General features: G+C 39.7%; 1 protein-coding gene across 2 annotated transcripts in view; it reads right to left on the minus strand.

Moving 5' to 3' along the window:
• MYO16 (myosin XVI) overlaps positions 1–21874 on the minus strand; it is a 550785-nt gene that overhangs the window by 260859 nt on the left and 268052 nt on the right. For both annotated transcript variants that reach the window (XM_087435860.1, XM_087435859.1), the window contains exon 16: positions 11454–11601. In XM_087435860.1, coding sequence (XP_087291986.1) covers positions 11454–11601 — 148 coding nt within the window. The remainder of the gene's footprint in view (positions 1–11453; positions 11602–21874) is intronic.

A 21874-nucleotide genomic window follows, 5' to 3' on the forward strand; every position in this document is an offset into this window, starting at 1 on the left:
AGGGTGAAGGAAAGGCTGCAGGCAGAAGGCTTGTGGCAAGAAGCCTGACATATTGGGGAAGTGAAAGCGAGAGGGCTGGGGGCCCAGGCGAAGGAGGTTGGGGGGAGGGGGCTGGCGGGATGGGTCAGCACGGACTGGCTGGAGGTCAAGTTTCTCTTTCCTTCTGCATCCTCACTGCCCAGGCAGCGCCACGCTGGGAATGAGACCCCATAACGCTCAGCAATCCGCCGAATCCGGAGCCCTCCCTGGCTGTAACCCCCACATTAGCTTCCGCAACCACTTGCTATGAAATAATTCTCCCGGAGTCAGAGACTCTTAGCAACAGTCTCATTTAGTTGCACTGTCTTCATTTTATTTCCAGTTCCTGTATCTCTTCCCTCTTCCCTATGTCTGAATGTCTCATTCCTAACCATACTCAACTGCGTTCTGCGGTCAGGCAGCATCCTCCCAGTAGGACACCCAGGACCAGGACTCCAGAGATCAGCAACTGTAACCTGTGCCCTCGGGCTCCAGCCTCTCCTGGTATATTAGAAGTCCCTTCTCTGAGTGCTGCAGTCCCACTGTGGCTCCTTTTCAAATATTTCCACAAAATTTTTCACCCGTTATTTACACATCAACGTTTCATAGGGAGAACTGTGAGGTGTTTAAGAGAGGCCTGGACACAGCCATGGCTCCTGAGCTCAACGCACGTGATTGTGGGTGATTCACGCAACCCTGCCTTGTGCTAGGCTGGGCTGGGGGTAAAGTGAGACAATGTATGTCAGGTTCTTAGCTTAACTCCCTTCGTAAATTCAGTGCGGAACAAATGTTGGTTATTATGATTTTAACTGTGCTTCCCACGTGCCTTCATATCGGGCTGTGGATTTACAAGAACAAAGAGCATTAGCTTCAAAGTGCTCATTCTTATCACTTCGTGGAATGTAATTTTAGAGTTGTGTGCACTCACATAAACATACATGTTTTATTGTAGGATTTTACATAAATATCTACATAATGTTATCAGTTTCAAAACTCATCCTGTAATAGACACAGTGCATGTGTGGTTTGAACCTAACAGAATCCACTTGGGGAGACAGATGATTGGGGACAAATCACGCATTCCGAAATCTTACTGAGTTTATCATCTCTTGTGATTAAATAAGTGCAGGTTTTTAGACATAAAGAAAAATCTCTACCTTTTCTGCTTTAGCTGTGGTACAGAAAGACAAAGTATTTGAAGCATTTGAATTGATTTTTTGCCTCAGGGAAATATGAAACAGGAAGTTTTCCAGAAGTGTTCAACTTCTGCCTTAGGTTGTACTTTTCTGTCTCTCGGTAATGTGACACTCTGTTCGTGTGCTGTAAGGGACAGCAGAGAAGCCAGGCCCTGGGGCCCAGGAGACACCAGCCCGAGACCTCTCAGGACACCAGCCCCAGCGGCAGCCCCTCGCCCCCCACCCAAGTTTCCACATCAACTCTCAGTCAACCTCACGGCTTCAAAAAGGCTGTGTTGATTTTCATCAAAAGATCCAATTAAATTTAAATAACTGAAATAAGTAATTCATCACAGTGACATGATGAATCAACATCTGGACTCGATCCGCAACAGAAGCTCAGGAACGTCCCTGGGCAGAGCTGCACTGACGTGGAGACATATACAGGGAAAAAGACTTCCCGAGATCCCCGTTCTTCCACGTGAACTGAAGCTCTAACGCTAACTCATATCTTTTGCATAATTATTACTTCAGTTCTTCTCATAGGACTTCAGTGCGGAAGAGCCTCCTCTAGAAACAATAATGATACCAGCTGGTCCCTCTGCTGCACTTACCAGGCGGGCGCTTCCCTAAGGGCTCACGTGGCAGCCCACACAGTCCTCACTCACAATAGTGCTCTGAGGGTGGCCCTGCTTCACAGATGAGCAAAGGAAAGCACAGAGAGGTTGCACGATTTTCCCAAAGTCACCCAACCAGGAAGAGATGAGTCTCGATTTAAACGGTGTACTGCTTTCAGCAGTTCACATGTATGTATCATTGAATATTCATGACATGCAAAAGACGGTCACCCCACACCCAGGACACAATCCCCCTAAATGTCAGCAAGTGTAGGATTTGACTTTATAGGCTACATAGTTGCAATTTTGCTAACAGCTGTTCATGTGTATCATTTTGGCAATGTGGTTATATCAATAGGACAAAGAACAGCATCTTCTTACCTTCCACTGTGCCTGTCTATCCTATGCTTGCTGTGAACTACAAAGGAAACTTGGGGGACCACTGGGAGAGGGCACATGGAAAGAACTGATAAGAGATATTTTTGTGTCATGTCCGAGAAAATGGAGACTGGTCACTGAGTCAGTAAAGGGAGGAAGCCAGGCTGGAGCAGAATGGACTTGGACATTGGGTGATGGTTTACCTTGTCTCTGAGGATGACTCACGTGGCAGTCCTGTCACAGGGAGATGGTCACTCCACTCCTGACCCAGAGGAAGGCCTGGTGAACGTAGCAGTGTGGGGCTGCCAAGTGCAAGGGGCAGAAGAGACTAGCAAGTGGGGCTGGGAGAGAGAAACAGCACCCACCGCATCGGCTCGACATCCATGGGCAGACGGGATGGGTAGAGGGTCCCACCCGAGCGTGGATGCTGTTTGCCACAGGGCAGGTTTTGGGAAGAAGGAGACATTTGCACACACACTCACACACGGACCTGTGAACGTGTCCCTCTAAAATGACAGTGGAGAAGCAAACACTTGAGAAGACTGTGGCCTTTCTCTACAAGTTTCAATAGTGAAGTGAAGGGACTGTCCTCTAAGTCCACGCCTGTCTAGTGTTTCTATACAATTCTTCATAATTTATGATGCAATACAATAATTCTTATTTATAAGGAAGAAACTATTTTAAAGGGAGAGACAACAGAGACAACAGAGACAGAGAGAGATTGAGAGGGAGGGAAGGGCAGAGAGGGTCCTGCAGGTGGGTGGACCCTGCTGTCAGACACAGAAGCAGATGTGGAGGTCATTTTCAGTGAGTGTTTGCCTTGTGGTCCTGAGGCAAGATGAGTCTTCACCTCAGTGAGCAACATAAGCACTGCCATGTTTTCAGACATACACAAACTGGATCACACAAGCAACAATCCCTTATCCTAAACTTTTGGTGATGAATATGTTCTGTTATGCACATATATGAATATATTCATATATAGAAGAATATATTCATATATATTGTTGGGGGGGATTTTGAAAGTTAATGTGATGTTTATACCCCCAGTGGGGTTGGGGCAGCATCTCCTTAATCAGACTCTTTTCTAAAATTTGTTGCTGAGGAAGATTCGCCCTGAGCTAACATCTGTGCCAATCTTCCTCTATTTTATATGTGGGTCACTGCCACAGCATGGTTGACGAGCAGTGTAGGTCTGCACCTGGGATCTGAATCCGTGAACCTGGGCCAGTGAAGCAGAGCACGCCAAGCTTAACCACTATGCCACAGGGCTGATCCTGAATCAGACATTTTAATTCTGGGGAAAATCATATGGATTTTCTCAATAACTGAGATATATAAAGATTATAAAAACATATCAATTCAGGTTCAAATTTTGCTTCAAATGAGTCCAGGTTGTGTTAGTTTTTTTACACATACATGAGTCATAAATAAATTTTTGGTTTTCAGAACTTTTGGGATTTGGGGACTGTGAATAATCAGTTGAGGATCTACACTAAAGTGCTTTAAGTTCGTAATAACTCACTCATAATAACCCTGAGAACGTGTTACTACATCTAATTTACTGATTGGGAGAGCAAGATTTACAGCATTTAACTCTCCCCTAATACAAGAGTGACTTTCTATTTTCATAACTGTAGGAATAGATGCCGCTTGACCATCTAGTTTCAAGGGAGTTCACCTTTTTCACTCAGCAAAAACCAAGTTTTCACTTGACTGATACCCAACTCCACCCCTAAAAGCCGAGACAACGATAAATAGAATCTCAAAGAACATGTTAACAATCCCTTCTTCTAAATTTCTTAAGACCTAGCCAGCTCTGTCACTTTGCATCATCAAGGAGACTTCATTTGATAAGACAGAAAAACAATGTTTATTAAAGATTTTCAAACTAGGGGGTTTCACAGTTAAACTGGAATCTACAAAATGCTAATCTGATGTGGGCGTAAAGGGCGAGGGTGAAGAGGTAGGCAGATAAGAAGCTGTGCAGAGAGTGGGGGTAGCAAGGGCCTGGCCAGGGAAGGACGAAGATATCAAGATGGTGAGCACGTGGTGTTGCATTTAAGGAGCAAAGATGTGCGAACCTTCGGGGATCATGGTATCCTCTTTTTGCACGGGTGACTGAGAAAATGGACACAATCAAATTGGAACATCAAGGACCAGAAACAACACTCTGAAAAGAGTGTAATAGTCTGAGTATGCTGATAAAAGATATATTTTCATCTGTTTTCCCCAAATCATAACTGTGCAGACAGTGGCCTTAGCATTTATATGTCAGAATACAGTGTAAGGTTTTAAACTACAGGGCTAGCCATCACTCCCCCCAAAAGGACAAATGGCTTTCAGTCGTAGGAGGCTAAGCACTTGGATTCTGGAGACAGACCACCAGGTTTGAAATCATTGTGCCCTCTCTTCTTTTCTACATGGCCTTGGGCAAGTTATTTCTCTTCTAGGTCTCAGTGTCCTCATCCATAAAACAGGCATCATCTTAGTATTTATCTCAGAGAGTTATTAAAAGAATTAAATAAGATAATCCAAGTAATTATTAAGCATAGTGCTTGGCACTCAATAATTTAATGAAACATTTAATGCACTCTTAAAAGGTAGTTTCTTGCTTATTTTTATGTGCATGTCCATATGTTTTTGCATGTTTATTTATGTGTGTGAATGCACCCTCAAAATTTTAATAATGCTACTATTGTCAAAAATTAAAAGAAGAGTTGAGAAGTTGATTTTTGCAATAATTTTCTTGCTGTGGTAGAGGCAGTAAAATTTATCTGTGATGCAAATTCATTTACTATATGGAACAATTTCAAAACTATTCATACAAATAATTGAAAATTGAACAGACTGGAGTCCAAATATCATTTCTACTTCATGCTGGTTAGTCAACCAAGTAACGATAGCTCTCAGTTACTCCACATGCAACATGAAGATATCAATTACAACCTTCCACAATTACCATGAGTAGAGTAAAACACGTAGGAAGTGCTCAGCCAATGAGAACTAGTATTAATTTAAGAAGTATCACAATAGCAACTACAAAACCAATAACAACAAAAATAGTAGATGTCACCATATAGTACATGTCAACCACTTAAAGGTATGGTAGAAACCTGAATTTTCAAGATATATTCAGATATCAAAATTCCCATATGCTAGCTACTTAATAATATTGTGGATTGGGTGGATCATAGTGTTGTTTTAACCTTTAATCCCTCAAAATTTTGGGAGGGGAAGATATATAAAACCAAAATTAGGGGCCGGCCTGGTGGCACAAGCGGTTAAATGCGTGTGCTCAGCTGTGGCAGCCCAGGGTTCGCCGGTTTGGATCCCAGGCGCGCACCAACGCACCGCTTGGCAAGCCATGCTGTGGCAGCAACCCATACAAAGTGGAGGAAGATGGGCACGGATGTTAGCCCAGCGCCAGTCTTCCTCAGCAAAAACAAAAAAAAAGAGGAGGATTGGAAGATGTTAGCACAGGGCAGATCTTCCTCACAAAAAAATAAAAAATAAAAATCAAACCAAAATTATACCGAAATGTATTACAGTCTTTATTTGTAGGCTTCCTGAAATAAATTTACACTATTAGTGGTCTCGTGTATGGGCAGCTGTTTGACCCAGCTAATTGGAAAATCAAGGTGGTAAGCTGGGCCACAATCACTCAGCAGTGGCAGAACTGTGACTGTTGCCCAGGTTTCCCGACAATTATGTTGTGATGTGGGGCTGACACTCCCTCCAGGTGGCTGGGGGGTTGGAGCATAATAGAGTGGAGGGAACAGGCTCCGTGTGGCTAGTGTTTAATTGTGCCCAGCTCCCCTGGCCCCATCTTCACTTAAATAGCTCCCCCCTCTACTCATGGGCCAAATATCCCCCCTCTCCCCTTGACTCTGGGGTGAGGGACGGGCCTGAGGCCTAAGCCGGGCCACCAAGACGGCCTCTTTGAGAGAGAAAAGCTTTGCTTCCTCTCCAAAGTTCCTAAAATGTGGAATGTTAGGGCTGAGTGTGTCACGCTCCTCTCCGTGTTAGAAAACATATGCAAAGTAAAACAGATGAGTGTGGGTGTGTGCACGTGTGTGTGTGTGTGTGTGTGTAAGAGAGACAGAGACTGAGAGAGGCAGCACTTGAATTCCTGGATCTAGTCATCCCTGTGATAAGCACTACTTCTGTCTTCTCCAGTTACGTGACCCTTTCAGTCCTCCTCCTTTTTCTTTTTTCCCTAAGTGTGTCAGAGGTGGGTATCTGCCACTAGCAATCAAAGAGCTCTGATCAACAGGAAACCTGAAGCCAAATATACCTGAGGTTGGAACCCTGCTCATTCATGTACTAAATTTACCAGCTAACTATCTTTGAGTAAGTTACATATCTGGGCCTCAGATTTATGATAAATACAACTTAGGCTACCCATAACTCCTCTGTAGGGTTTTGAAGAGTAAAGAGGCAGAGCACGGTGCCTGATGTCCACGTGTTTTTCCCTCGCTCCTCTTTAGGGTGGACGTAATTCAAGAATGGAAGGATATGAGAAAGCCACTGACTGACTCCTTCCTCTTGGCTTTCCGCAAGTGAAATTTACCTGCTCATTTACACAGGTGATCCAACCCCTCTATATTTTCAATATTATAACCTTCAGCTAGGGTAAGGCAAGCTCTTGTAGTTTTAAAAATTTTATTATGCTACTGGACAAAGAAATGACCCAGAATTGCTTTTTTACAGTAGTTAGAGGGGACACACCTAGAATGTGATAAGTTGGTTTTGCTGAACCAATTTTAGATAAAAACACACACATACGTTGACCTTGCGCTTTCCCTTCCGCTTTCTTTAAAATCTCCTTGACACGAGGATGCAAAGGCAGCAGGTGCCATTTTATTGACAACATTGCTGCAGAGACACTAGGATTAAGGCTGAGAGCCAACAGGACCTGGATTCAGATCTAGCTCCTGGCTGACCTCTGTCTTAATGTCCTGGTCTATCTAATGCAGATGCGGTAGTGTGCCCTCTCCTAGTTACAGCTGAAAATTCACCAAGACAAGGGAGATGAGCACTACGACAGGCTCTGGTATATGGACAGTGCTCCATGAGTTGCACCTATTACAATTGTGATTGTCATGTCGATAAGTAACAATAGAGACAGTTAGAAATAGATTATAAGATCTCCTGTCTCAAACCTTTGTCTTGGGATCACCGTCAAGCTTTGCTTGTCTAAAATGTGTGGGCAAGTAAATATTTTATTATATCACAAAATTAGGAGGAATCACCCTCAAATAATATTTAAGTTTACTCTTACCTTTTTTAAAAAAATTGTGTTAGACTTTTTCAGATTAAGCTCAATGTGCATAATAAACCCTTAGCAAAAAATGAACTTTTGCTGACAGTTAATTGCTGCACTTCTGCTGTGACAGGTGTACCCCAGGCAGCAATCACAAGTTCAAATACTCAGTGAGTCAGAGTTTCCTTTCATTAACACACAAGGTTAGAAACAGGTCACACGCTCTGAGTCAAACCATTGCTTGCCTTCAGCGTATAATTCGAAATCTGACCTTTACTGAAAATGTTATGATGCAGCACCACAATCATTTCCATCATTAATCAATATGAAGGGAGATTAGGAATAACTTCTTTGGATTTTGGAGCCCAAGCATTCTGGGACTAAACCCATAAAAGCTGTTTAAAGGAGGTTGAAGATCAGCAATTAATGACTACTTCTAACTTTCATTAAAGCTTAATTCCCGTGAACATAAACAACATTTATTCCCTAGATGTCATGTTAATATTACTTACAAAAAAACATTTGAAATAGAACTTGAAAAACAAACAGCCAAGAAAAAAACCCAGTAAATCATAGGAAGAACTATAAATAAAAAATAAACCTTTAGTGACGAGCATTTTTTTGTTTGTCTGACTTGTGGAGAGTGCACCATCTAGTGGGAATTCTCAATAAATGCAATCTTATTGTCACTGCTCAAAATGTTCAAGACCTATAGACATTTTTTCTTGTTGTTGTTTTAACAATCTGTACAGGAAGATTCTTATGCCAAGTGTTATAAATACTGTTTTCACGCAGTTTAGCTATAGGAGCTGATGTCTGTATCTGTACCATTTATATTCTAGAGTTGAGCAAGCGTGCTCTCTGCTTATTCTAGGTATTGTTCCAATTTCACAAACAGGAAAGTATTCTTAGGTGCATTTAATGATGAAATAAACCCCCATAAATTTTCATGTGATACTCTGAAAACCTTTAGCTTCAAAAACAGAGTCAAAGTTTTAAAAAAACACATTTGCAGTTTTAATTATAACAGCATTAGTTACAATAATGCTTTCTTCTCTTTGGAGTTCTAATCACGTAAGAACATATACATATTGAGTATGCCTTCAGCTCACAGGTACTGCTACGTGTCTGTTTTACGTTTCATGCAGGTAATGAGTTGTTATTAATAAAGAAGAGAGAAGCTGCATTTGAAGGAAGCAGGCTTGCCTTTGTAGTGTTTGCTTTAAGACTCAACATATTTCATCAAAATTTCACAACAAGCTGTAATGTGGAATGAGGATTAAATAAGCAAAGGGTTATTCAGATGGTAATGTTGGGGCTGATTTGTTCTATTTAATAGATACATCAATATCTTTTTTAAAAAATCAGATAAGTAGACGTGATAATAACAGCACTCAATAATAATGTTTAAACGTGTATATATATACAAATATATATATACTTATATATGTATACAATTACATACGTATAGTGATCTTCTCTTTACCTATGAATACCGATGTTACGGAGACTGAGAAGATTCATCAATTTGTGGAAGGTTATAAAGCTAGCAAGTTCAGATTTATACTACTGATTGCCAACAAGCCAAATAATTTCCAAAATTATGGTATTTAATATATGTAATTACTAAACAAAAGGTTAGACCGCAACCCAAGTTCAAATATCATACAAATATAAACTCCTCAAACCTTACCAGCACTGTAAAAGTGAGAAGACTCACCTAACACAAATCACAAAAATATTGTGATATGCAATACATTATAACTTGCAAAACAGCTGGTTTTATCATTAAAGAATACTTTGTGGAACTCTCATTGTACAAATGTTCCAACTGATGTATTTATGAATCTAGAGTGATGCTATATATTTTTACTCAGGAATGTTGTTTTGCGCCCCTTAGGCATTTATAATACATTTTAATAAAACAACTTCTTTGTTCAAGGAAATTGAATTATTCATGATTTTGCTGAGTTCTTTCCTGTTGGAGCTTTTCACAAAGCAATTCCTGACTGTTTGACTTTCTAAACAGCCTAAGTGATTCCAAACTCTCTTTTGCAAAGAGAAATGAAGGTTAGAACCAGAGCTCCATAAAGAAATGCTTGTTTTCTCCCATACACTCCCACACTTCAAAAGACTGGTCCAAACCACAGACCAAGAAGTTTAGTTCTTTCTTGGAATGGTAGATTAGATTATTGCATTTTATTCCTCAGTGGCTCTATGTTCACAATGCCAAGCACACATGTACACATGTGTGGGCACAGACGCACCCTCTAAACCAATGATCTACTATAAGCTTTGAGCTTTCGCTCGTAAGAAAGATTAGGAACAGAGAAATCCAAGACTTTTCCCCACAGGCTATCCTTGAAGACCTAACCCATAGTTCCCAATCTGACACTTTTCCTCCCAGGAACATGTCCCATTAGAAACGTTCCACATAGAAAAATAAAAAGTGAATCCCAGGTAATGGTGTGTTCAACACTCCTGTTGTAGGAGATACTTCAGTACAAGCCTCTGAGTTTGATTTCCTCCTTTAAAAACAAGATTTGACAAAAACATTTCTAGTGCCCTGAGAGCTTAGAATTTCTTTTTTTTCCACCACTTTTGCCTGGGCTACTGTGTTTGAATAGTAGCGCTTTCTTTTTCTTCTGAACTTCTGTTGCTTAGGGGACAAGAAATCCCAAAATAGTCTTTCATTTTAAATAAAACACAATTTTAATAGGCTTTCTCAACTTCTTGACTACTTTCCTTCTACTTGACATAAACTCTATCTATATTCCTGAATGTAATATTTTCAAAGATTTGAAAATTTTCAATTGAAATATTGAATTGAAATATTTCAAAGAGTTGAATGAGCGTGATTATAACGCAATGGTAAATTAGGATACAGCCACTTCATCCTCTTCCCCTGGCCGTACACCTCACCGTCATTCAACCTCACAGCAATGGTGACACAGAAGCTGTCCTGTCACTTCTCCGACAAGTTCAGCCCCATTCAGACCTCATTGCCCCTGGAAACCCCTCATCTCTCTAGCTCGCACTCAAGACCCCCACTTCACAGTCTAAGCGGCTTCCCCACCTTCACTCTCAAAACCAGCTTGTCTGGTCCTCGAGCCACACTTCTCTTCCCCAAGCCTTCTTTCATTTTTCTCACAAAAGTTCTCATAGATTATGAAAATTCGTGCCATTCTCCTTGAATCCAGTAACGAACACCCAATAGACTATAAATCAGGTGTTAGATATCTGAAGTAAATCCTCGTCTCTTTCAGTGTCTAGTTCCTCCATGCCCTGCCGTGAATTCACTGGTAAGTTTGGTTCCCTCTTGCTCCCTTCTCCCACCCCCTTCTCTTCTGAGCGGGATTTACTCTCATATTGTTTTGTTCTCATCCTAATCCAAATCTGGACCAATCTTTGTGAGGAGACACATTGGATCGGGCAGTTGGCACACAATGAAACGCACACAATGCAGACATTGTTCAGCTCACACTTTATGACCCCCTCACCTCCATCACCATCCTATGCCCACTGCCTCCTCATTTTAACAAATGCTTTCTGCCTCCAGTGCAGAAAATCAGCTCCTCAGTTTACGTGTGTTGCTCTTTTTAATACATTAGGTAACCTCATCTATTACTAATGATCAATAATTGCCCAAACAATATTTCCCATTATTTCAAAAGACTACCAAAGATTAGGAATGCATAACTAATGTTATATCCAAAATACTCAAAAGGAATATAAAACCTTACATATGCACAAATTTTTTTGTTCTAATCTGAAAACTAGGAAAACAGAAACATAAGTTATTACACACAAACAAAACTTCACCTAATCATTAAATAAATGGTTATAACCCTATTATACAGATGTTTCTAAACTAACAGTGTCCAATTGTTCTTTTTTGGTCACCATTACTTCTTTGAAAAATAAGAACATTTGAAGACTGCTAAAAGGCAATCATAACTGAAGACAGAACTACCAGATAGAAAATACACAGTCACTTACCGGTGTGCACATAAATTATTAAGGTGAAGTCCATATTTTTCTTCAGCAGATAACCCATCCATCAACAAGTAGAAAACGAGGAAATTGCTGTGGCCAAGAGGTTGTGAAACAAGTCTAGATTTCTCTAGCATGTATGTATAAATTCTGGCTGGTTAAGAAAAGAAAAGTGATTCTGTTAAATGACATTATTAGTTTCATTTCCACAAATTTAAAAATATTAATTAATTACAAGAGAAAATAATGCAACTTCTTTTCAAACACAGACGTTTTCTTAACAAAATTGACTATTTTCTAGAGCAGTTTTTTAGGTTTTCCAGATAAATTAAGCAGAAAGCACTGAGAGTTTCAATATACTCCCCTCCCCACCCAAACACACTGTGTCCCCTTTTATTAACATTTGCATTAGTGCAGTATACTTTTTAAAATGGATGAACCAATATAGATACATTATTTTTAACTAAAGTCCATAATTTACGTTGGTGTTCACTCTTTGTGTTGTATAGTTCTATGGGTTTTGAGAAACTCATGATGTCATGTATCCACCATTGTAACATCATACAGAATATTTTCACTGCCTAAAAATCCTGTGTTCCATCTATTCATCTCTCCTTCTTCCCTAATCCCTGGCAACCAATGATCTTTTTACTGTCTCTATAGTTTTGCCTTTTCCAGAATGTCATATAGTGGAATCAGACAGTATGTAACCTTTTCAGATCAGCTTCTTTCAATTAATGATATGTGTTCAAGGTCCTTTTTTGTCTTGTCATGGCTTGATAGCTCATTTTTATCAGTAAATAATATTCCATTGTACGAATGTACTACAGTTTGTTTATCCATTCACCTATTAAAGGATGTCTTCGTTGCTTCCATTGTTTGCAACTATGAATAAAGCTCCTATAAACAATCATGTCCACATTAGGTGGACATAAGTTTTCAAATCAGTTGGGTAAATACTATGGAGCAAGGTTCCTGGATCACCTGGCAAGACTATAATGAGTTTTGTAAGAAACTGCCAAACTGTCTTCCACAGTAGCTGTACCATTTTGCATTCCCACCAGCAATGAATGAACATTCCTGTGGCTCCACATCCTTGCCTGCACTTGATGTCGTCAGTGTTCCTGATTTTAGCCATTCTAGTAGATGTGTAGTGGTATCTCACTGTTGTTTTAATTTCCAATTTCCTAATGACATATGATGTTGAACATCTTCTTGTACGCTTATTTCCATGTGTATATCTTTGGCGAGGTGTCTGTTCAGATATTTTGTGCATTTTTTAAATTGGGTTGTTTGTTTTCCTATTGTTGAGTTTTAAGACTTCTTTCCATATTTTAGACAATAGTTCTTTATCAGATGTGTCTTCTGCAAATATTTTCTCCCTGTCTGTGGCTCCTCATTTCATCCTCTTAGCAGTGTCTTTCACAGAACAGAGTTTTTAATTTTATCAAACTCCATCTTATCAATCTTTTCTTTCAAGGACTCTGGTGTTGTATCTAAAACACCATTGTGAAATCCAAGGTCACCTAGAATTTCTCCTATGTTATCTTTCAAAAGTGTGATAGTTTTGTCTTTACATTTAGGTTTATAATCCATTTTGAGTTACTTTTTGAGAAACATCTCTGTCTTGATTCATTTTTTTGTATGTGGATGTCCTGTTGCTGTAGCATAATTTGTTGAAAAGACATTCTTTTTCCATTGAGTTACCTTTGCTCCTTTGTCAAAGATCAGTTGACCATATTTGTATGGATCTATTTCTGAGCTCTCTGTTCTGTTCCATGGATCTGTGTGTCTGTTCTTTCACCAAGACCACGTTGTCTTGGTTACCACAGCCCTACAGTAAGTCTTGAAGTCAGGTAGCACCAGTCCTCCAACTTTGTTCTTCTTTGTCAGCGTGTTGGCTATTCTGGATCTTTTGCCTCTCCATATAAACTTTAGAATCAGTTTGCTGATATGCACAAAATGACCTGGGATTTTTATTGGGATTGTGTTGAATCTATAGATCAGGTTGGGAAGAACTGACATTTTAACAATATTGAGCCTTCCTACCCATGAACATGAGATGTCCCTCCATTTATTTAGATCTTTGATTTCCTACATCAGAGTTTTGTAGTTTTCCTCATAGGATCTTGTACCTATTGTGCTAGATTTATATCTAATTATTTCATTTTTTGGTGCTAATGGAAATGGTGCTGTGTTTCTAATTTCAAATTCCAAATGCTCATTGCTGATATATAGGAAATCAATTGACTTTTGTATATTAATCATGTATCCTGCAACCTTGCTATAATCACTTACTAGTTCCAGGACTTTTTTGGGCTATTCTTTTGGATTTTCTACAGAGATAATCAGACAATTATCTGTGAATAAAGACAGCTTGATTTCTTCCTTCCTAATCCATATACACTTTTCTTTTCTTATAACATTAGCTAGAACTTCTGGTAAAATATGGAAAAGGAGTGGTGAGAGAAGATACTCTTACCCTATTCCTGACCTAACACAGAACTTTTGTGCACAAATATAATCTGAAACAAGACATGTCCTTGCCTATAACACAGGCATTGAAAGAAGTTTTAGATTTTTCTTGATTAATGTCTCACAATTTGAGAGTACCAGTATTTGCTGTGCTATATACGTCAGTAGACATTGGTTATAAAGTGCTCTGCTATAGACACTAGCAAGTATTATTATCACACAGATCAGAAAGGTATACGGCCACACTATTAAGGACCAGAAATATAGACAATAGTCTCTTACTGCTGGAAACACTGGAAGAAACCCACAGCAGCAAAGACAAATATGACCTGAGTTTATGCAGGTACAATTTAATATATATAAAGTATGTTAGGAAAGTTTCAAGACCTATACTGAGATTACAAAAAGGACCTAAATCATGGTTTATAGCATAGTGGTAGGTAATGAAACAGATACTGCAACAATAAAGTTTGCATCCCAGGTAGGGAGTGAGATAGGTGATGTGTCTGCAACATAACACATCCCCAGTGTGAACAGTGTCCAGTCACCTTCCTAGTTTATTGTGACCTCACACATACAATGGTAGGACTAATACCTAATATTGATTATTTTGGTCCTCTGCCTTTAAACATCACAAAAGCAAACAAAAAATAACCTACATCATAAAGACATGTTGAAATTTCTTTCATAGTAGCTGAACAATGACAGAAGTATGCAATATGGGAATCACAACCTCAATTTTGCTTCAGAGCTAAGACTGGCAATTCAGAAGCTAGTGCTAATTAGAATTTATGGCATGCTGAAATTTATGACATGCTGAAAATCCTATTGTTTCTGGAGCATTCTTTTTATTTGAATTTAGGTTTATTTTTATCATTATGAATGGTTAGTAAAAAAATTATGTATGAATTTCAAATGCAACTGTGAATTACTGTAGTTTCTCACTTTGAATTTAGAATTCATGGTCAATAATTTTTTTGGATCAAAAGGTAGCAGTTTGTAGGAAGGCAAATGGATCTAATTACTCTCTACATTTGAACTATAAACAACATCTCGTGTAATGAATCTGCTAGTAATTATTCTAGAGTCCAGCCTCTAAAAGCAAAAATGTGAAGTCTCTCAATTTTAATTTTATACAGAAAATCCACTTGAATAAATGTAACCACTATTACAGTGCTTCGCCTCTTGTAAATTTAGTAAATGGTCAATTTAGCCAGTGAGAATGACTATCAGTGCTAAAAGAAAATCTCGAATATTCCTTATGAAGAAAAGTTGTCTTATTAGACACCTTTTTAGAAAAGCTGTTGTAAGTGCATAAAGACACTCTCTTTCAAAATATCCCTTTAGTTAGTGGTCCAAAGGTGATGTTAAAGTTAGAACAGGGTGGTATAGTTTCTTTTCCATTTCTGCATGAGTATTTAATCAGGTGGTAAGTATAAGTTGAGGTCTTAATTATTAAATTTTCTTTCCTTTTTTTTCCATCTTAAGAAAATTATTTGCTGAAAATATTTTCTGTTTAATATTAATATTAACTCTGAAATAACTAACTGCTCAAGAGAATATTTTTAAAAATCTATACACATCTGAAATAAACTGCCACTAGTCATTCCCTTCCATTATTTTTTAGTCATCACCTAAAGAAAGATCAGGTGAGAAGGGAGGGCTGCGTGGTGAGCTTCTGACCATCATGCTTCTACACTCAGAGAAAAGGTTGACACCCACCTGTCCCAGCCAATGTGCAAACTTAATTTGAAGGAGCATTCAAAGTTAATCACATTCCACACCACAGAGTGACTTCAATACTTTTCATCTAAATTCAAAAACAGTGTAATTAGTCATCACCCGAGTTAGCTCATCTCCAGCAGTGAATAAAATTGCTGTGGATTAGCAGGATTCTGATCAGTAGGATTAAAATATCTTGAAGGAGCTTTTAGATAGAAGAAAACACAAAACAACCAAAAAATCAAATTTCCATGAGACTCTAATACACTTCCAAATGGAGAAAATGCAGGCCTTTTTGTTGTGTCTGAAATGAAACTATAATAATGGAAAGAAAACAGCAGGTTTTCAAGTTAAAGAGGTTTTTGACTCATTCATGCAAATGTCCACAAGCAGAAAGAAATTTTCTGCTAACTGATTTCTTGACTTCTCAAGACTCGTATGTTTTAAATGTTGTATGTAAGAAATATTCTTGACTAGAAATATACTTAGAATTCTCTATCTTTCCAGAAATCTACATAAGAATATGTTTATCAAAAAGTTTTGCTACTGTAAAAACATATACGTTTGCAGATTATATATGACATAATGTAGTGTAAGTGCCTGACATTAAGCTTTTGATTGCCAAGGCATCCATTTCAAAGACACCCATCTCTAATAAACACATTGCCAGCTATACAACTAGATAAAGAGCCAGGCCGCCCCCTCCATGACGTTCCCCTTTAGAAAGCCCTGGGTGACCTGGATAACTGACCATTTGACCGACCTTGCTTTTCCCTCCTGCAGTTCAATTCCCACTCTTACGTTTTAAATTCATCAATAAAGAATAAAGCCGAGAAACCCTCGCCACATGCCCTCAACACCAATAAAGGCAGAGGCCCAGGTCTAAGCGCTCTCTCTCTCTCTCTCTCTCTACCTGCGATCTCACTGTGCAGCCCTGGGTGTGCTGTGTACCCTCCAGGACTTGTGAGTAACAATCCTTGTCTTTTCAAAGTTCTATGATGGTTGTTGCTGAGGTGTGTCTTGCAATCATAATAAGAACCACAAGGGCAGGTCCAGCCACAACATTGTCTCCGATCAGGGAAATGTCTGTGGGGGCTCACTGCAAGAAGTATGGGCCCATAGGTGAGTGCCCTCAGGCATTCCTAGCCAATGGCATCACTGTTGATAGGCTGAGACCAACACAAAACACATAATATGCAGTATAAATATTTATAAAGCTATACCAATTTTTGTTCAATATGAGATGAAATGGAGGAAATAAACCTTCTTTTCCTTTAAGAAAGATAAATGCCTCCCTCCATTGTCTTTCCCTTTGACTTCTAGAAACATCCAGCACCCACTCTCACCCTGCCCCATGCATGTAGTTATAAAAACATGACCAGTTTGGATCTCTTCCCAGAAAGCCCCATCACGCCTTCATTAGCAATCACCAAAAGCATACTATTGCTTAATCAATATAGCCAAATAGTCTCCCTTTCACATGTATGCATCTCTTTTGACTTCATTCTTCATGATCATTAATGCTAGGGCTGGTGTAAGTGAAGGGCGCCTCATCCAGGAATCGAGACATGGTTCTAGCCGAATCTGACATTGCCAGTCTCCACATCCCTTGTAACTTCACTTTCCCAATCAGTAAATGTGGATGAAGAGATACAAAGGTCTCAGGCTTCCTGTGGCAGGCCTTCCAAGAGGAAGGAATCACCATCTAAAGCATTACCTGTACACCAGGCACCGTGCTAGGTGCTCTTCAGACACTGCCTCATCTAAATTCTGTTGCAGGTCTTCTCACATTTAAACCCAAGTAGTTTACCCCCAAAGCCTAGGCTCTTTGCACTGAAAGATGCTGCTCCTCAAACAAGACGAGATCAATCAAAGCACTCTGAGACTTTTAAAAGAATGTCCAACTGAGAGTATAATACTAAGGATAACTGATAATGATAATAATGAAGACGAAGACTGTCTTCTGGTGTGTTTATTTAAAATCAAGATTTGAAAAACACAGGGCAAAGGCCCTGATCTATTCTTCATCTCATCTGTGTTACCTCTAAGGTTTAGGTTTCCCAAGTGGACAACATAGCCTCGGCATACCTATTGGGAGACATTTCTGATTGTTAGCAAATTTCAATTTCCACCTCAATAGATGCGGGTGTCTTTAGGGCACGGAAAAGACAAGGAGCCAACTAGTCTTCACCTCCCACCTGTGGGCTATGGTCCTCCTCCCTGTGTAGACCCTTCAGCATATTTCTGCTTTGCCCATCCCTATGCAATAAAGCGGGCACTGAGAAGTAGAAAATGGTTCTATGCTTAGCATGCACAAACTGCAATTATGAAGAGAAATTGGCTCTAATTTAAAAAAATAATCCAGGGTTAAATATTGGCAACTTTCCTCGTCTATTTCACACTCTCAACAATCCGTGTTCTTTGCTGTCATGAATGAGTTCACGATGGCTTTATACAACTTCCTCCCTGAACTGAGTAATGACTGCTTCACTTTATTGCTACTTTACATCAACATTCTTTAGATTCATTAATCCAACAAATACTTAATCCATGCCTACTATAAGCCAGGGGAGACAAGGTCTCTGCCATCAACAGACTTATGTCCTAATGGGAGACACAGACAACAAACAACCAGACAAATAATGAAAAGGACACTTTCAGATTTTGACAAGTGCTCTGGAAGAAATAAGGAAGGAGACGTGATCTAGAGTCAACAGAGCTGGGATTAAGGGGCACTTTAGAAAGAGGGGTTGGGGAAGAAAGAGGGGTTTCTCTGAAGAGGTGACTTGAAAGGAGACTAATACAGTGAGTGACCAGGCCATACCAGGAGAAGAGGTAAGAGACCGCCAGAAAGCAAACGAGGAAAACTCAAGGCTTAGTCTCATATATCTGAGGAACCTAAGTCCAGGGTAGCTGGAGAACAAGGACTGGGCAGGGGATACGAGAGGACTTTGCAGACCCAGGGCAGAGTGGCCCTCGTAGGCTGTGTTCAGAATGTCACTCTGAAAGAACTAGGAGCCAATCCTGGTTTTGAGCCAGTGACTGCCAGGTTGGAATTGACATTTTGAAGAGACCAGCTAGGAGCTACCTGGATTGAGAGGGGAAGTAGTTGAAGCATAATCACACACCTGACAATAATGGTTGATTTAAATTTCTACTGAGCTACCAAAGCATGTTACCTTTTTAGTTAACACGTGTGCACTTAAATGAGGCAATGACGTGAATAAAAAAGCAGTTCTGAAAACCAGAGACAAAGTGAGCTGGGTCTGTGTCCTTTGGAGGGAAGGGTGTTATGAACTAGGCTACACTCAGAAAATGTGGGAACACCGAACACCACTGAGAGCCCTCTAGAGGAGTAGAAACCAGAGAGGGAGTGTTCTCACGCACACCGAAACAGACGACATCACAACTGTTGGGTGCTCCGGGATATGAGACCAATGCCCAACAGGATGGCGACACTGAGACAGGAGGGACTGCCAGGAATACTGGGGGTGAGAGAAATGGGATGAGGCAGGAATGAGCCAGCATATCCAACTTCTCTTATAGTGATTCACCTGAACCCACAAATGGTGAGTCCTGGGAGAGCCCGAGTGCATTACAACAAGCAAATAATCTAGGATATAAATTATCAAACAACAGGACAGGCAGAGCGAGTTGAGATCATCAACAGAATGGAAAGAAGTAACTTTAGTCTCCAAAGACTTCAGGGAAGCAGCCTGCAAGGTTTTTGAAGTTTTAGTTAATAGTCTTCATATTACACAGTCTGATACTTTTCAAATCTCCAGCTTATTTTGTTTTTATTAAGAGTGTACAATTCCACAATAAAACAGTTAGGAAAAGCATAAGAAATCTCAACTAGTCTCAGCATTCAGGATGTTCTAAAAACCTTCCATAACTTCCATTACTGAGATGTTCTTCAAAGTTCAAGAAAAAGCTATTTCTCCAAATGGTGAGAAAGGGGGAATCTCAGCTTTGAAATGAAAGTGAAAGAAAAAGATAAAAGTGAGTGACTTAAAGAGCAATGTTAACACAGTCAATACTCATGAGAACCCTAGGAGAGTGGGGCACAACTATCCCCATTGTACAGAAGAGGAAAGTGAAGTGTAGAAAAGTCAGGTGACCTGCCCAAGGACCAGGAACTGGAAAGGAAAAGAGCCAGGACTAACGCAGGCAGTGTGGCTCTAGGGCCTGCACTCCCACCCACTCCACGGAGCTCAGGAACTCAGGAGCCTGCCAACATCATCTTGGGACCTACCTGGATACGTTGCTGATGTTGATGGATCGAATGGGTACCCACACGTTCTGGATGCAATAAAGCATAACTTTACCCACTCTCCATTTCTACCAGTCCTTAACAAGTAAGCTTCACAGGAAAAGGGAAGAAAAGGAAAAAATATCCCAGAAAGAGACCATCCCCAAGGTAAACATACAGGACAACAAAACCCCACGTTTCCCGGGATGCGGTAAACTTCTAAAAGTCCTTCAGTCAGTACTTAGGGAATAGTATTCTCTTCAACATAAATACCCCGGAAAGGGAGATACTACTATTACCTGACAAATCATCTGGTTAGTAGCTAGATTTACCTTGGATAAATAGATTGTTGCAGTTTTGAATGTCTAGTTGCCAAATGAGGTTTGGGACTGTGAACCACAGTATACTGTGCTATGCTAAGTACACTAGAATTGCGCTGCATTCACAGCCAACCTAGCTTAAAGTGGAGAGGTAAAAGACAGTGCATTTTAGGCCAATTTGCAATCACCTTCTCAGCACTGTCTTGATCCTTTTCACGGTGAGAGGCAGCTATGGTAAACCATTTATAGGTTCTATTATAAGACTGAGAAACGGTCAACTTCAAAAGTAGTTTATCTCCAATTAAATGAAACAACGCTGAAAGGAACACAGGAGAGCATCAAGTCTGGTCTCTTAATGCTAGAGTTGGGAAGAGAGGACAAGGGACATGCACAGGGCCTTCCAACCCAAGGGCCAAGCTGAGATTCAGCCCAGAAGCCCCTTTCCCGCTACGCTGAGCTGCCTAGCATGAAGAAGGCTTTGTGTCTGGATTTGTGGTTCACAAGAAGCAGGTGACTTGTGAAGAAATTAAAAATAATACAGAGCCAACTGAGAAAATCTGTACCACCTATTTTTGAAGATTTATGAACAATAAAATGATTAGCTGGTGAAAAGAACGAAGGAATACATTATATGATTCTACCTCATCCATGCATATTCTACAAGACCATTTTGTGCAGCATAAAAACACTTGCATACACACTAAAGTGAATGACAACCTTATATTTCTGTCCCCTTAAAAGACCAAATATGATCTTGATCATAAGAGAATGAACTGGGAACATGGCATCTATTACAGTCTCTGCCATTAACTTCATAAGTGCACTTGTACCTCATCCCAGGTAAACCCCTTTGTACTCTCAGATGAAAAATATAAGTCATTAGAGATTCAGACAACGATACCTGAAAATTACCTCAAGCCTCAAATGGAAGGCACTGGATGAGTAAAAACGAATCATCATCAGCAAAGTCTTCCTCATATTTATAACTTAACCTCCCATACACATATCTATGGGGTGACAATAAGATGTTTTATAAGTCACTCAATCTCGAGGGTGCTGGTATATACACCACGGAACCTATAGTGACTATATTGTTAAATAAGTCATCAGATGGGGAAAAATACTGGGCTGGAAGCCAGACTAAAGCATTATTTATTAAGTTTTCTTCAAAATAACTAACAATTCTTACTTTTCTATAGCTGGTGTTCCGTGAAACTGAGCCTTGTATTTTCTGGATTACAATTTGTGGTTTCGTCCCTGATTAAGGAGTTGGCATTAAATTATAAAAGTATAACCAATAGTATCAATAAAGGAAACATACAGCATCCATCAACCTTAAGATGAGTAAGATAATACTCCCTGTCCAGTAAAATCATCACAACTATTTTGTGAATGTTGATAAAGAAGGAAACCTAGACTACCATAAAGCATAAAATCAACCTGTAACCTACATTCATCTGACCTAGCTTGAGGTGTAATCACCTTACTCCAATTGGATTAACTACTTTAGTGGACACATATAATTCAGAAGGCTTGTACAGGGGACTGATTTGAGTGACTCATCTCTCCTTAAAAATTATGTGAAATAATTTAAATCTATACCTCTTACTTTTCTTTCAGAGAAGGAGTCTCTGCAACAGACGACACAACCAGATGTG

Source organism: Ceratotherium simum, chromosome 10, assembly GCF_057802395.1.
Source record: "Ceratotherium simum simum isolate JZ-2026a chromosome 10, ASM5780239v1, whole genome shotgun sequence".
NCBI classification, from domain to species: domain Eukaryota; kingdom Metazoa; phylum Chordata; class Mammalia; order Perissodactyla; family Rhinocerotidae; genus Ceratotherium; species Ceratotherium simum.